The 18021-nt window shown below is 43.8% G+C and overlaps 2 protein-coding genes across 2 annotated transcripts; both read left to right on the forward strand.

Annotated features, from left to right (window-relative positions):
* Positions 1–388: 388 nt before the first annotated feature.
* On the forward strand, positions 389–10141 carry LOC311319755 (uncharacterized protein; the record flags this gene model as incomplete). Its single annotated transcript, XM_084451360.1, has 22 exons — positions 389–453; positions 853–934; positions 1348–1482; positions 1840–1944; positions 2140–2241; positions 2387–2488; positions 2666–2776; positions 2972–3062; positions 3296–3495; positions 3594–3678; positions 3898–4082; positions 6408–6505; positions 6810–6891; positions 7231–7365; positions 7645–7743; positions 7932–8033; positions 8178–8279; positions 8464–8574; positions 8718–8808; positions 8899–9098; positions 9457–9541; positions 9838–10141. The coding sequence occupies 22 exons, from the start codon at positions 389–391 to the stop codon at positions 10023–10025; spliced, it is 2556 nt and encodes an 851-aa protein (XP_084307486.1). The 3' UTR covers positions 10026–10141.
* Positions 10142–12901: 2760 nt separating this feature from the next.
* LOC311319325 (carboxypeptidase A1-like) lies at positions 12902–16833 on the forward strand (the record flags this gene model as incomplete). Its single annotated transcript, XM_084450850.1, has 11 exons — positions 12902–12966; positions 13271–13352; positions 13685–13819; positions 14182–14280; positions 14469–14570; positions 14727–14828; positions 15054–15164; positions 15425–15515; positions 15614–15813; positions 16173–16257; positions 16530–16833. 11 exons carry the CDS (start codon positions 12902–12904, stop codon positions 16715–16717), a joined length of 1260 nt encoding a protein of 419 aa, XP_084306976.1. The 3' UTR covers positions 16718–16833.
* Between the last annotated feature and the right edge of the window lie 1188 nt (positions 16834–18021).

Raw genomic sequence — 18021 nt, forward strand, 5'->3', positions numbered from 1 at the left:
TGACTTCTCGGACAAAATTTTCTCAAAACGTTTTGATCCAACCACATATGTTTCCTAAGGAAACTCATTTTCAAATGAAAAGACACCATAAAGACATTGACCTGAGGAATACAGAAGGCCTACTTTTGCTCAGATTCATGATTAAAGATGTGTTTTAAGACAAACGAGGAATTCAATACACTAAAAAAACGAATGGAAAAACAAATGGAAAAGGTGACAACGCTGTCTGGTATCTCACCATATGTCCTGGCCATTGTGGGAAACTCAGCAGCAGGTGCAACACGTTTAGAAACGTAGGCGAGGTTGTACATGTAGGCAGATCATGTGACCTCACCAGTTGCATAAAAGCCAGCGGGACATCCCATGTAGCTCTACTCTGTTGGGAACAATGAAGGGGCTTCTCATTCTCACCGCGCTGTTGGTGGCCGTTTTCGGCAAGGACTCTTTTGAGGGGTGAGTCGCATTCATGTGAAAATGTTTATCCATAGGCCTACAGTATTACATTGTCCGTTTGCCCGTGTAGGTACAGCAGGGGGGGGGGAATAGTGGCAGGTAAGACGCTCATGAGCATACATTACATTGTAATACAGGTATGATGCTACAACATCATAGGGATGGTGCAACAAGGAAGTGATTCTTGCATTGGGAGCAACACCTTCTCTTTTGGTCATTCTTCAATCATTCTTAATCATTAGCAATAAGTGCTCTGTGGAAAATTCTAAGAAAACTGTTTACTACTAGATAGCGGACATTGTAGCCACAGTACATCTTGGGCAACCACTTCCTATCACAACTTCCCTCTGTGCAACTGAAAACACTGGTCAACGTCTTAACACCGTGACACCTCTACAGGGACCAGGTTCTTCGTATTACTGCAAAGGATGAGGTCCAGCTTTCCCTCATCAAAGACTTGTCTGAGATGGAGCATCTTCAGGTGTGTTGTGACAATGTCCATGACTCTTCATGACTATAGAGAGCCAAGAAGCCACACATAACTTTGATTCACTTCAAATCCTTACTGTTCTATCCTGTCCTGCACCCTGTCCTGTTATCTTCATCTGCGCATGCCATTACCCTGGTCAAATTCCTAGTATATGTAAACCATACAGATCTCGAATCACACTCAAGTCATACAGGCCATGTAATTGTCCAACTGAGTCACACACTCTTTTCACAATGAGTTTCAGCCTTCGCTGAGAACACAATCAACATTAATTGAGAAAAACCCTTTCATTCGCTCCAATCATGAAGATGGCTAGTAGATCGAACATGTACTCCTCTTTCATTAGCTCAAATCATATACATGGCTAGTAGACCTAACATGTACTCCTCTTTCCTCCTTCCCAGCTGGACTTCTGGATGGAGGCCACTGACCTCTCCACCCCTGTGGACATCAGAGTTCCCTTCCACAGCCTGCAGGCTGTCAAAGCCTACCTGGAGACCCAGGACATCCAGTACTCCATCATGATTAAGGACCTGCAGGTAGGCGAACATCTAGTACTCCGTCATGATCAAGGACCTGCAGGTAGGTGAACATCTAGTACTCCGTCATGATCAAGGACCTGCAGGTAGGTGAACATCTAGTACTCCGTCATGATCAAGGACCTGCAGGTAGGCGAACGTCCTTCGTAGGGGAGGAGTCTAAAGAACTATGATTTCTTCCCTCATTATCCCTCTAGTTTCTAAATGTGACAATATTTGACCTCAAAGATTGTGACGCTTGCAACTTTTAAAATGTGCTACACCCACAGGATTGTACTAGACTTGGAAAAGTGAAAGGTCATATACACGGACCTTTATCTTGAAGTGTTCCTAGCGCCATGACCTTGTGTTCCACAGGCTGTTCTGGACGAGGAACAGGAGCAGATGCAGAAGGCAGCTCGCGCTGCTGAGCCCCGGAGCACTGACAGCTTTGACTACTCCAACTACCATACCATCAGCGAGGTCAGAGACACACCCGGTCCATAACTAACGATAACAGCATTAACATGGTCCTTAATCTCTGTTCAGCACCCACAAGAGCCATAAAAATACATTATATATCGAATGAAGTGTTACTTAATAAAACGGATGGTGAGTGTATTTGTTAAAGGGATCCACAGTTTGACTGGTTATGGCCACGGTCTGTTGTCTCTACAGATCTACAGTTTCCAAGACATGCTTGTGGCTGAGAACCCCAACCTGGTCAGCAAGATGGTGATTGGCCAGAGCTACCAGGGACGCCCCCTGAACGTGCTCAAGGTAACAAGGCAATAGTTTGTTTGTATTTAAACCTACCACAGTCTTTTCACATCGCTAGAACTCTTGATGACAAAATGATAAGATGAAGCCAAGCCACTGATGCAATATAATCTCCTCACACCTTGTTGATGCTTCTCCCCCTAAGTTCAGCACTGGTGGAACCAAGCGTCCTGCCATCTGGATCGACACTGGTATCCACTCCAGAGAGTGGGTCACACAGGCCAGCGGTACCTGGTTCGCCAAGAAGGTTCCTACAGCTTTTTCTCCCATTACCTACAGTATACATCTCACAACATGAACTCCAATGAAAACCTCACACCATCTAATAACCACCCTACTGCATGACTGCATGACTCACCACTGTAATACTAATATTAAAGAGGTCGTCGTAATGATACATTCATATTTTTGTTGCAACGTGTAGATTGTGACTGACTACGGTCGTGACCCCGCTCTCACCGCCATCCTTGACCGGATGGACATCTTCCTGGAGATTGTGACCAACCCAGATGGATTCTACTACACACACAACAACGTGAGCAGCTTGATTCATTTGATCTTTTGACCCCTACTATTGTATGACAACTTGATGCACAGTAGATTCATGGTCTTGCTTTTAAGGTAATAAAGAGCTGGTGTTGAAACATGTTTGTCATCTGATAAAAGTGTCTCAATAGATTAGAAGGAATCAACCTTGAGCCAATGTGTTGATATTCTCTGTTTACTCAAGAGCCGCATGTGGCGTAAGACCAGGAAGCCCAACCGTGGCTCTTCCTGTGTTGGAGTCGACCCCAACAGGAACTGGGATGCTGGTTTTGGAGGTACAAAACATCTACAGTATTGTTGTCACTTGTCACATTTAACAAAATATATGAAGAACAGTACAGTAACTACAGAAAGGGGCATGAACTGGAAAAACTGCTACAGTACACCCAATTTGATGTGCTCAGTAAGTAAGTCAATAAGTAACATAGTTGCAGCTTATCCTAGCTACCAGATTATATAATGGTTGTTATTGTTTTGTCTACTTGTTGTTATGTCTAATGTGCTCTAGGTGCCGGTGCTAGCGGCAACCCCTGCTCTGAGGTCTACCGTGGCCCCAATGCTCACTCTGAGTCCGAGGTCAAGTCAATCGTGGACTTTGTGAAGAGTCACGGCAACATAAAGGCCTACATCTCAATCCACAGCTACTCCCAAATGCTCCTCTACCCCTACGGCTATAAATCTACCCCTGTCAAGGAACAGAAAGAGCTGGTGAGTCTGGTGACTTGTGGGGTAACTTCAGTAATTCTAGATGCTGTACTGTATGTTTGTCAGTGTTATTTTATTAACCATCATCTATTATCCAACAGCACAGTCTGGCCAAGAAAGCCATCACCAACCTTGCTTCCCTGTATGGCACCAAATACAGATACGGCAGCATCATCAACACCATCTGTAAGTTTTATGACGCAAAATCTCTGGCTGTGTGTCATTAAACACAGGCCCTGAATTATCCATTCTCATTCCAATCAATTCAAGTCCAATTTATTAACTTGACTGTGCGAGATCAATTCAAGCCAGGTACATTCAGCTTTAGAGTTACTGCTCTCCACTGTACCAATGTAAGATATGTTGTCAACAAGTCTGAAAATAATTTTTCTTTCTCTCTCCCAGACCAAGCTAGCGGTGGCACCATTGACTGGACCTACAACCAGGGCATCAAATACTCCTACACCTTTGAGCTGAGGGACACCGGTCGCTACGGTTTCATCCTGCCAGCCAATCAGATCCTCCCCACTGCCAAGGAGACCTGGCTGGCTCTGATGACCATCATGGAGCACACCAACACCAACCCCTACTAAAGGGGGGCCACCATCATGACACCTACTGTTCCCGTTACTAGCCTAATGTTACCTGCAAAACTTTGTAGATAGGTCAAGCCCAAGGTAGAACCTTTATCATTAGCAATGTTCACTTCTGCTCTTTGGAGAACACAATAAACGACAGCTCTTGTATCCATCCACCTTTGTCCTCTTTCATTTTGTATTCTGCCATGCAATGGATTTTGCTTCTAAGCAGCAAACATAGCATGTCTCCCCTACCGCCATTTGATGTCTTTTTGAATAAATACATCTACAGTAAGCTGTCTTTGTTCATGTACTGAACATGTAATGACTAAGAAATAAAGACTTCATGTCTGAATCTGGTCCAATGTGTCAGGAGTGGTGCGCCTGAAGGACCAGCAGCGGCCAGCAGAGGGCGGCCAAGGAGGCCTTTGTCTGTGTCCATCTACCCCTCGGTTGGTTTGTTTGCTCAGCGTGTGAGCTTGAAGTTGGAACCGTGCGCTGTTCTCCTGTACCTGGCAGACAGTTACCTGTGTTTTGTCTAGTTTGTTCGATATCCGCTCGTGGAGTGAGTACCTATGTAGTTGTTACCTTTGTGTTCTGTTTTCACCCCTCGTGGAGCCTTTTGTTTATTACACTAAACTAAACTTTATTTAGCTCAGTGTCCTGCGAGTGCACTCCTTCCTTGACCATTGAGACACAGTGTGTCATCAGTCTTTCCACATAGGCCCTACTGTACATAATGAATGTATTTTACCACATAAGCAACGAACAATGTATTTCACCACAAACAATGAACAATGTATTTTACCACATACAGTAAACAACGAACAATGTATTTTACCACATAAACAACAAATAATGTGTTTTACCACATAAACAATGTATTTCATTAGAGGCCTCAGAATAGTATTAGGTATAGAGGAAACAAAACATTTTAGCAATTGTTTTGTTCAGGCAAGGATTACAAGTCAGTGTTAATTCTTCAAGGCTACAGCAGAGAGTATTATTCAGGTGTGCCTGATCATTGTGCTGCAGTCAGACACACCTGATTAATCACTTCATCCAATAGTGAACTAGTTTATTTTAAAATGTATGAACTGAACTTTGAACTAGCTCATGTAAAGTGTGAACTTGCACAACACTGCCTGTACCCTTATGGCTACATCATCACACCTGCTAAGGACCAAAGAGAGCTGGTGAGTCCAGCAGATGTTTCATGTCCCAGTAATGTTCTGATAAGAAAGACTGCTGCTTGTTTTAAATTGGGTACAGCTGGCACAAACAAGAGAGAATTTTTTCAAACAGCGTATTGGCCAGGTTGCTACAGGGAGCAGCCTACAAGTTTTCCCTTTTTTGTCTGAATAGAACATGAACTTAAAATTGTATTCATTTAATTTGCCTGTCTTCATCTTAACCAGTTGTGAAAGAACAGATTAGAACAATGTGTTACTGTCTGTTGCTGTGCAACAAACTTGCACAAACTGTATGCACAAGTGTCAGCCTTAAAGTAACATTTATTTTGCCATTTATCCACAGCATGACCTGGCAAGGAAGGCCATCACTGACCGTGCCTCCTTGTATGGAACTGCATACAGATACGACAGCATAATGGACACCATCTGTACAGTATCAAATTGATCACAAGATAATTTAGTTTTTTGTTTTTTTAAATTCTTTCAGTCATTTACTTTATTCCTATTACAAAGGATTTAAACATCATGGAATATATATGGGTTCCCATGAATACAAAAAAAAAAAATCATAATCTGAGTGAATTATCCTTTTAACTCAAACCATTTATCAGAAAACAAACCTGATAATGGTTACAACTGGTTCTATGTCACCTTACAGAGCGGGCTACCAGTTATAAATGTAGGCATTGACAAACACATTCAAGAGCTTTGAGTAGAAAGGACAACCTTTTTTAGGCCTGATAACGTTCAGACACACACACACACACACACACACACACACACACACACACACACACACACACACACACACACACACACACAAATGATAGAAAACCTGTAGTTCAACCCGGAAACCGTAGCAAAGAAGTGCACATCGTTTTCAGATTGAACTCACCCCTGATGAAACACACTTGTTCCTGCCAGCCAATGACGATTCATCATATGCGTAAAATTCGACCAATGGTGAAACTTCAGCCAAAAATGATGGCACATCTGTTCCATTCCATCCACATTTCATTCCAGTCCAGAATCTTACACAAGGGCCAGCGTGGGAGAAAAAGCAGCAGGTGAGCTAAACACCTTCAGCAAGTTGATGAACATGTTGAGGTCATATGACCAGCCTGATGGATGCCATAAGAGGTAGAGGGAACCCTGTGGCACCACACTGTTGGGCATGATGAAGGGGCTGATCGCTGTGACTGCGCTGCTGGTGGCCGTTTTTGGCAAGGAGACCTTTGTGGGGTGAGTGGACTATGATCTGAAATTTTGAGGTATTTCCATTGGGAAGAATGATCCATTACAGTGCATACTGTGTTGATTATCATAACATTGTTGCTGAACTGCAACATCTACAATTGAATATCTAACACTATTGGTTTAATTTAACCTCATCTCTATATAACTTTTTTGAGTCAAACACGTACAGTATGCATGGCCATTGTTTACTGCTAGTCATGATGTAATTCTTGGTGTACTGACTCATTTGTTTAGCCAACCTCCTGTGTGAATGCAATGCATTAATCTCAAAGTTGTGATGTATTTGCAGGGATCAGGTTCTTCGTATCACTGCGAAGGATGAAGTCCAGCTCTCTCTTATCAACGAACTGTCTGAGATGGAGCAGCTTCAGGTGTGTCCATGATCTCAATACATTCATGACCAGATCTAAGATGCACATTTCAGATAAACAACCATGCAGCATGATTCCAACCTGTGCTCTATTATTCTGTCATCCCATTACCATGTTCATGACTAATTGACTGGAAGACAGGGACTTCAGTACAGTACTGTCAGTACAAATGTGTTGGTGGCAAGGCCTTTGTATTGTCCTCAGCAAAATAGATTTGCACTGACACTTAATGTGTAGAAGTGCCTCTCTTTCTTTGAATCCACAAATTAGCATTTTCTTTGCAAATGTTGTCAGGAGACCCTCTACAGAAGTGATTAACCACTCCCCACTCTCTCCCAGCTGGACTTCTGGAGGGAGCCCACTGATGTCTCCTCCCCTGTGGACATCAGAGTTCCCTTCCACAGCCTGCAGGCTGTCAAAGCCTACCTGGAGACCCAGGACATCCAGTACTCCATCATGATCAAGGACCTGCAGGTAGGTGAACATCTAGTACTCCGTCATGATCAAGGACCTGCAGGTAGGAGGCATTGAAGTCGAAGACCACTGAAAGATAATCGACTCTACCTTTGTCTACCAATCTGCCATGTCTTTGAACAGCCATCAGTCCATGACTGCATGCCGGCTTACTTATCCCCAAGTTCAACTGACAATTTTCTGTTTTACTCTGGAAGAGGCTATATGTACCTGTTGGACCTCAATGGATAAAAGAGACCACTCAGTGACAGACTGACTTTTGACCTGTTTTGCCCACAGTCTGAAATTGACAAGGAGCATAGGGAGATGCAGCGCGCCTCTCGGGTTGCCAAGACCACCGACGACTACGATTACGCCAACTACCACACCCTGAATGAGGTCAGCACCATAAATCAGTTAAGCTGGACAACCTGTTTCCACCAACTACTCTGTCATAGAGATTCGAAGTCAATGCAATGTCTGATGTGCATGGCCCTGTCACAAGAATGACAGAAAATCTGTTGGAGAATTGTTCTTAGGGTTGTTTGGGCTGATACAGTATGGTGAGCTTTTAACTGTCTCCTTAGATCTACAGTTTCCAGGACATGCTTGTGGCTGAGAACCCCAACCTGGTCAGTAAGATTGTGATTGGCCAGAGCCATGAGGGCCGACCCTTGAATGTGCTCAAGGTAAGTTGTTGAAAGAATGTTTTTTGTGCAGCTTGGATCATATCAATGTATTTTACATTGGTTAGTGAAAGTAGTCAGTACTGTATTGCTGTAAGCTTACTTTCTCTCTCTCTCTCTCTCTCTCTCTCTCTCTCTCTCTCCCAGTTCAGCACTGGAGGAACTAACCGTCCTGCCATTTGGATTGACACTGGGATCCACGCTAGAGAATGGATCACCCCGGCTAGTGGGACATGGTTCGCCAAGAGGGTGATCAACTTCCTATTGCTTTTTCAATAGTTTGTTGAAACAAAATAATTCAGATCTATTATCTGCTACAGGTATGTCTTGTCTAGGCTATATTCACAAGAATAGTACTGTATATGCTCATGGCATGAGTCTGTCTATACTATACTAAGATAGAAATTGATCCCCACAATGTTTCAATAAATAGATTGTGCTCGACTATGGACATGATCCCACACTCACTGCTATCCTGGACAGAATGGACATCCTCCTGGAGATGGTGGTCAACCCTGATGGCTACGACTACACCCACAGCACTGTGAGTCTCTGTGCCTCATTCTTCTGCTTTGTGGCTTAACGTGTGTGTGTGTGTGTGTGTGTGTGTGTGTGTGTGTGTGTGTGTGTGTGTGTGTGTGTGTGTGTGACACACCCTTGACATTGTCGTCTGACTTGTGTATACAGAACCGCATGTGGCGTAAGACCAGGAAGCCCAACCCTGGCTCTGCCTGTGTTGGAGTTGACCCCAACAGAAACTGGGATGCTGGTTTTGGAAGTATGTCTCCTATATGACACGTCTTCAAGTAGATGACTGATCCTATAATTTGATAGTCCCTGACATCCAGTTTCCTCCTGACTTCCCTAGCTGCTGGCTCCAGTGGTGATCCCTGCACTCAGACCTACCGAGGCCCCGTCGCTCACTCCGAGTCCGAGGTCAAATCCATTGTGGACTTTGTGAAGGCACACGGAAACATCAAGGCCGTCCTGTCCATCCACAGTTACTCCCAGATGCTCCTCTACCCCTACGGCTACACCAGCACTCCTGCCAAGGACCAGAGAGAGCTGGTGAGTCCAGCAGATGCTTCATGTCTCAGTAATGCTCTGATAAGAGAGACCACTGCTTGTTTTAAACTGGTTACAGCTGGTTTCATTACCAGAGAGCTCAAGTCTGGGTCACGAGCAGTAGACAAACAAGATAGACTGTTTGCAAAAAGCTTATTAACAAGGCTGCAGCCTATAAACTGCCCTTTTCTGTCTGAATTGAGCTAAAATGTGCCTGTGATGAACCAGTGGTGAAAGAACAGATTAGAACAATGGGTTATATTGTCTGCTGCCATGCAACCCACTTGCACAAACTACTGTACATGCAAACTTTTTAACATGTCAGCCATTAAGTAATTTGTATTTTGCCATTTAAACACAGCATGACCTGGCGAGGAAGGCCATCACCGTCCTTGCCTCCTTCTATGGAACTGCGTACACATATGGCAGCATGATCAACACCATCTGTAAGGATCACAAGATCATTTACACAGTCTTACCACAAGCCACTTACTTTATTCTGATTACAAAGGACTTTAACATAATGGATTATTTATGGGTTTCCACAGTTTATAGTGTTGTACTCGATATACAGTACAGTATTGTTAATGAAGACTGCTATACAAATTTGAGCAAATAATAAAGAATATGAAATTATTAATAATCTGGGTGAATTATCCCTTTAACTCAAACCATTCATCAGAAAACAAAGCTGATAATGGTAACAACTGGTTCCATGTCACCTGTGCTTGATTCCCACCAGACCAAGCAAGTGGCAACACCATTGACTGGACCTACAACCAGGGCATCAAGTACTCCTACACCTTTGAGCTGAGAGACACCGGTCGCTACGGTTTCATCCTGCCTGCCAATCAGATCCTCCCCACCGCCAAGGAGACCTGGCAGGCTCTGATGACCATCATGGAGCACACCAACGCCAACACCTACTGATACAACCTCTGAACTGTGAACTACTGTATCCGTCACATGTACTGACTGTATTTTGTACTGACTAATGTGTATTGGCATACATTAGTCTTCTGTTGCAATCTGACCATTTGTATCAATAAAAGGTAACAATGACAAGAATTATGTACTTTATTGACTAATGCAATCTGACCGGCGGTGAGCCCGCCATTCTCGCACCTATTTCTCTGAACACCGTGCAAGTTTCTTTACACGCATATGAACTTAAGTGACATCCCATTCTTAATCCATAGGGTTTAATATGACGTCGGCCCACCCTTTTGCAGCTACTGTATAACAGCTTCGACTCTTCTGGGAAGGCTTTCCACAAGGTTTAGGAGTGTGTTTATGGGAATTTTTGACCATTCTTCCAGAAGTGCATTTGTAAGGTCAGACACTGATGTTGCATGAGAAGGCCTGGCTTGCAGTCTCCACTCTAATTCATCCCAAAGGTGTTCTATCGGGTTGAGGTCAGGACTCTGTGCATGCCAGTCAAGTTCTTCGACACCAAACTCACTCACCCATGTCTTTATGGACCTTGCTTTGTGCACTAGTTCGCAGTCATGTTGGAACAGGAAGGGGCCCATCCCCAAACTGTTCCCACAAAGTTGGGAGCATGGAATTGTCCAGAATCACTTGGTATGCTGAAGCATTCAGAGTTCCTTTCACTGGAACTAAGGGGCCAAGCCCAGCTCCTGAAAAACAACCCCACACCATACAGTAATCCCCCCTCCACCAAACTTCACACTTGGCACATTGCAGCCAGACAAGTACCGTTCTCCTGGCAACCACCAAACCCAGACTCGTCCATCAGATTGCCAGATGGAGAAGCGTGATTCGTCACTCCAGAGAACGCGTCTCCACTGCTCTAGAGTCCAGTGGCGGCGTGCTTTACACCCCTGCATCCAACGCTTTGCATTGCACTTGGTGATGTATGGCTTGGATGCAGGTGCTCGGCCATGGAAACCCATTCCATGAAGCTCCCTACACACTGTTCTTGAGCTAATCTGAAGGCCATATGAAGTTTGGAGGTCTGTAGCGATTGACTGCAGAAAGTTGGCAACCTCTGCGCACTATGCGCCTCAGCATCCGCTGACCCCGCTCTGTCATTTTATGTGGCCTACCACTTCGTGGCTGAGTTGCTGTCGTTCCCAATCGCTTCCACTTTGTTATAATACCACTGACAGTTTACTGTGGAATATTTAGTAGCGAGGAAATTTCACGACTGGACTTGTTGCACAGGTGGAATCCTATCACAGTACCACGCTGGAATTCACTGAGCTCCTGAGAGCGATCCATTCTTTCACAAATGTTTGTAGAAGCAGTCTGCATGCCTACGTAGGTGCTTGATTTTATACACCCGTGGCCATGGAAGTGATTGGAACACCTGAATTCAATGATTTGGATGGGTGAGTGAATACTTTTGTCAATATAGTGTATCTTGCACTGACAAGCCCCTGAACAGTGCCCAAGAGGTGGCCATGCCCCTGGTAGAAAGAGCCCTAAGACCCACAGGGGGTGACAGACCCTTACACCCATATGCCATGGTGGTATCCACATTCCTGTAAGATAGCCATCGGCTAGAAATATGTTTCCCTGTGCGGGCAGGAGCCCATGATACGAAGAGCTGGTCGCTCTGTCTGATGGCACTAGTCCTGACTCCTGTCATGCGTAAAGCTTGTACAGGACACAACAAATGGAGCCTCTGTTTCTTATCAGAGGAGAAGGGAGGAGGGTGGAAAGCCAAGAGCTCCACAAAGGTGCTGTTGGGAGCGGAAATTATCTTAAGTACAAACATGGGCTGAAGTCTCAAGGAAACTTTGGACAACCCTACGGTAAAGTTCATGCACATGGGGCTGGTAGAAAACGCTTGAAGCTCACTCACCCTCTTCGAAGAGGATAGAGCCAACACCAGCGCAGTCTTGAAGGAGAGAGCCTTCATATCTGCGGTTCACTGGGGCTCGAAGGGCTGCCCAGAGAGCACAGAAGAGAGGTCCGAGGAGGGAACGGTTTCATCCTGCCTGCAATTCAGATCTTTCCCATCGCCAAACAGACCTGGCAGGCTCTGATGGCCATCATGGAGCACACCAACACCAACATCTACTGATACAACAACCTCTGACCAGTGAACTATTATCCCTGTTACGAATACCAGTGACCTGATACTGTAATTTTGTACTGACTAATGAATGTATACTGACGTACATTAGTCTTTTGTTGGAATATGACCATTTGTATAAATTCAAAGTGACTTTGACAAGAATTATATACTTTATTTGACAATGTACAAACAAATAAAAACTATGATTAATTTAAGGAAATGTAGGTTAAGACTGACAGGCATTAACAGGCTCATTCAGGAGCTTTGAGTAGAAAGGACAGCCTTTTTAGGCCTGATAACGTTACACACACCTACACGCACACAAACACACACACACACACACACACACACACACACAAGAGAGAAAGCGTGTAGTTCAACCCCGAAACTGTAGCAAAATGGTGCACACCGTTTTCAGACTGAACTAACCCCTGGTGAAACACACTTGTTCCGGCCAACTAATGACGTGACTTGGTCAGGTGTATGAAATTTGACCAATGGTGTAACTTCAGCACTGTCAGTCACTCACACACATTTAGGGCTGACTCTACTGTTGCGGTCCAGCCAAAAATGAGGACACATCTGTTCCATTCAGTTCACATTTCATTCCAGTCCAGAGTCTTACACAAGGGCCAGCGTGGGAGAAAGAGCAGCAGTTGAGCTAAACACCTTCAGCAAGATCATGTTGAGGTCATATGACCAGCCTGATGGATGGCATAAGAGGTAGAGGGAACCCTGTGGCACCACTCTGTTGGGCATGATGAAGGGGCTGATCGCTGTGACTGCGCTGCTGGTGGCCGTTTTTGGCAAGGAGACCTTTGTGGGGTGAGTGGACTATGATCTGAAATTTTGAGGTATTTCCATTGGGAAGAATGATCCATTACAGTGCATACTGTGTTGATTATCATAACATTGTTGCTGAACTGCAACATCTACAATTGAATATCTAACACTATTGGTTTAACTTAACCTCATCTCTATATACGTTTTTTGAGTCAAACACGTACAGTATACATGGCCATTGTTTACTGCTAGTCATGATGTAATTCTTGGTGTACTGACTCATTTGTTTAGCCAACCTCCTGTGTGAATGCAATGCATTAATCTCAAAGTTGTGATGTATTTGCAGGGATCAGGTTCTTCGTATCACTGCAAAGGATAAAGTCCAGCTCTCTCTTATCAACGAACTGTCTGAGATGGAGCATCTTCAGGTGTCCATGATCTCAATACATTCATGACTAAGATGCACATTTCAGATAAACAACCATGCAGCATGATTCCAACCTGTGCTCTATAATTCTGTCATCCCATTACCATGTTCCTGACTAATTGACTGGAAGACAGGGACTTCAGTACAGTACTGTCAGTACAAATATGTTGGTGGCAAACCCTTTTATTGTCTTCAGCAAAACCAAAATAGATTTGCACTGACAGTGTGCAGAAGCAAGTCTCTTTCTTTGAATCCACAAATTAGCATTTTCTTTGCAAATGTTGTCAGGAGACCCTCTACAGAAGTGATTAACCACTCCCCACTCTCTCCCAGCTGGACTTCTGGAGGGAGCCCACTGATGTCTCCTCCCCTGTGGACATCAGAGTTCCCTTCCACAGCCTGCAGGCTGTCAAAGCCTACCTGGAGACCCAGGACATCCAGTACTCCATCATGATCAAGGACCTGCAGGTAGGTGAACATCCAGTACTCCATCATGATCAAGGACCTGCAGGTAGGTGAACATCTAGTACTCCGTCATGATCAAGGACCTGCAGGTAGGTGAACATCTAGTACTCCGTCATGATCAAGGACCTGCAGGTAGGAGGCATTGAAGTCGAAGACCACTGAAAGATAATCGACTCTACTTTTGTCTACCAATCTACCATGTCTTTGAACAGCCATCAGTCCATGTCTGCATGCCGGCTTACTTATCCCCAAGTTCAACTGATGATTCTTTGATTTAAAAGGTAATAATGTCAGTACTGTTGGGCCTCAATGGATAAAAGAGACCAATCAGTGACAGACTGACGTTTGACCTGTTTTGCCCACAGTCTGAAATTGACAACGAGCAGAGGGTGATGCAGCGCGCCTCTCGGGTTGCCAAGACCACCGACGACTACGATTACGCCAACTACCACACCCTGAATGAGGTCAGCACCATAAATCAGTTAAGCTGGACAACCTGTTTCCACCAACTCCTCTGTCATATAGATTCGAAGTCAATGCAATGTCTGATGTGCATGGTTCTGTCACAAGAATGACAGAAAATCTGTTGAAGAATTGTTCTCAGGGTTGTTTGGGCTGATACAGTATGGTGAGCTTTTAACTGTCTCCTTAGATCTACAGTTTCCAGGACATGCTTGTGGCTGAGAACCCCAACCTGGTCAGTAAGATTGTGATTGGCCAGAGCCATGAGGGCCGACCCTTGAATGTGCTCAAGGTTAGTTGTTGAAATAATGTTTTTTGTGCAGCTTGGATCATATCAATGTAATTTACAGTGGTTAGTGAAAGTTGAGCTACTATACTGTATTACTGTAAGCTTACTTTCTCTCTCTCTCTCTTTCTCTTTCTCTCCCTCACTCTCTTTCTCTCCCAGTTCAGCACTGGAGGAACTAACCGTCCTGCCATCTGGATTGATACTGGTATCCATGCTATAGAATGGATCACCCCCACTAGTGGAACATGGTTCGCCAAGAAGGTTATCAACTTCTAATCCTTTTTCAGTAGTTTGTTGCAACCTATGTATGTTTCAAACAAAATAATTCAGACCTATTATCTGATATGTCTTGTCTAGGCAATAGTCAGATGCTCATGGCATGATATAGTCTATACTACACCAATTATATATATACTATATACTATATCAATTGATCCCCACAATGTTTCAAAATATCAATTGATCCCCACAATGTTTAATAAACAGATTGTGCTCGACTATGGACATGATCCCACACTCACTGCTATCCTGGACAGAATGGACATCCTCCTGGAGATGGTGGTCAACCCTGATGGCTACGACTACACCCACAGCACTGTGAGTCTCTGTGCCTAATTCTTCTGCTTTGTAGCTTAAAGTGTGTGTGTGTGAGAGAGAGAGAGAGAGAGAGAAAGAGTGTATGTGTGTGTGTGTGAGAGAGAGAGAGAGTGAGAGAGAGTGTGTGTGTGTGTCCACCCACCACATTGGGAGTCTCTGCCTCATACCTCTGGTTTGTGGTTTAAAGAGTGTGTGTGCGTGTGGTCTTAGAGAGGGTAAAAATGACACCCTTGACATTGTCGTCTAACTTGTGCATACAGAACCGCATGTGGCGTAAGACCAGGAAGCCCAACCCTGGCTCTGCCTGTGTTGGAGTTGACCCCAACAGAAACTGGGATGTTGGTTTTGGAAGTATGTCTTCTATATGACTCTATGACACATCTTCAAGTAGAAGACTGATCCTGTAACTTGATAGTCCCTGACATCCAGTTTCCTCCTGACTTCCCTAGCTGCTGGCTCCAGTGGTAATCCCTGCTCAGCGTCCTACCGAGGCCCCGTCGCTCACTCTGAGTCCGAGGTCAAATCCATTGTGGACTTTGTGAAGGCACACGGAAACATCAAGGCCTTCCTGTCCATCCACAGCTACTCCCAGATGCTCCTCTACCCCCACGGCTACACCAGCACTCCTGCCAAGGACCAGAGAGAGCTGGTGAGTCCAGCAGATGCTTCATGTCTCAGTAATGCTCTGATAAGAGAGACCATTGCTTGTTTTAAACTGGTTACAGCTGGTTTCATTACCAGACAGCTCATGTCTGGGTCACGAGCAGTAGACACAACCAAGAGAGATGTTTTTCAACAGCTTATTGGCCAGTCTGTTTCACGGTGCAACATATAAACTTTCAATTTTTTTTGCCTGAATTGAGCTAAAATGTGCTTGTGCTGAAACAATGATTGAACAGATTAGAACCATGTATTATATTGGCTGTTGCTGTGCACTTGCACAAACCGCATGCAAACATTTTAAAGCTGCAGCCATGAAGTAATATTTATTTTGCCATTCATCCACAGCACGACCTGGCGAGGAAGGCTGTCACTGACCTTGCCTCCTTGTATGGAACTGCTTACAAATATGGCAGCATAATCAACACCATCTGTAAGAATCAAATTGATCACACAATTATTTACACGGTCTTACCACAAGCCACTTACTTTATTCCTATTATAAAGTACTTTAACATAATGGATTATTTGTGGATTTCCACAAGAACAGATGTTGCGAATTAAGAAAGAAATTGCAAAAGAAATTTGAGAAAATAATAAAGAATATCTGGGTGAATTATCCCTTTAACTCAAACCATTCATCAGAAAACAAACCTGATAATGGTAACAACTGGTTCCATGTCACCTGTGCTTGATTCCCACCAGACCAAGCAAGTGGCAACACCATTGACTGGACCTACAACCAGGGCATCAAGTACTCCTACATCTTTGAGCTGAGAGACACCGGTCGCTACGGTTTCTTCCTGCCTGCCAATCAGATTCTCCCTACTTCCAAGGAGACCTGGCAGGCTCTGATGACCATCATGGAGCACACCAACGCCAACACCTACTGATACAACCTCTGAACCGTGAACTACTGTATCTGTCACATGTACTGACTGTATTTTGTACTGACTAATGTGTATTGGCATACATTAGTCTTGTGTTGCAATCTGACCATTTGTATCAATACAACATTACATTGACAAGAATAATGTACTTTATTTGACATTAATGTACAAAAACTGGACTGTAATTAACCAGTTGATTGAAAGTGGGTTAAGATTGACAGGCATTGTCAGGCTCATTCAGGAGCTTTGAGTAGAAAGGACAGACACACACACAGATCATACTTTGTCTATACCTCTCAAGCCCCAAACCTCACAGTAAATGCACTTTTTTAAGACCCTGTGATTCGATAACTTCATTTGTTTCTTCAGTATGAAAACAGATGTCAAAGACATGAACATAGTCTAAACAGCAATATGAAGATCAATACTTTCACATTTTCAAATAGTTGGTCAGCAGTAACTGGGTGCTCCTTATTTTCTAACCTGTTACCATGACTACTATACCATAATGCCCATCTTGTCCTCTGGGTCACCTGCATTAGTGCACAAATGCTTTCACCAAACATGAACTACGAAAATGCAAAACGTTGCAGTACTTTCAAGACAAATATTACACTGTAAAAAAAATAAGTGCAGGCAGAAGTAGCAGAAAAAGGCTATCCCCTTTTAAAAAGAGTTAAGGATCCAAGCGACATACTCTGTTGCACAAGAAAATAGATAACATCAAAAATAGCATTTCCTTTTTTCATCTTAAAACAAAAAACGTGCACTGTGTCAGTGTGTTTAGATAGATTAAATGTGTAGTGTACAATTCAGATGTAAAAGGCTTATTTCATATTCATACTGATAGTTTCATGTTTTTGGGAATGCTTTGCACTGTAATATGCGTAGTCTATTTGGAATGCATCAAAACACCAATACAACACTGGAGCAGAGCATTTTCACTTTTGTACCATGTGATAAGCTCTTTAACAAACACACTAATGACAGAGGTGCATGTACCGGTACAGAGAAGGAAAACTGGTCACAAGTTATTCCAAGCAAAATCTATAAGTTAACATTATTTCAGTGTAAGCATATCCATAAATTCTCCCCTGACATTTCATTCAGCAATAAGGCAATGATGACATACCCCACATTCACTGTGTGACAAAGTCAAAATCTACTGTAACACTGATTTTTAAAAAGTTTGACTAAAATCATCCAGAGAAAAAGCAACAATCCTACATTAAGTAACTGGACTACAGAGTCTTGGAATTGCTTAATAATAAAAGGCCGGGATGCCCAACACTTTTCTTTGCGGGTTG

The sequence above is a fragment of the Borostomias antarcticus genome (genome assembly GCF_949987555.1).
Source record: "Borostomias antarcticus genome assembly, chromosome: 16".
NCBI classification, from domain to species: Eukaryota; Metazoa; Chordata; class Actinopteri; order Stomiiformes; family Stomiidae; genus Borostomias; species Borostomias antarcticus.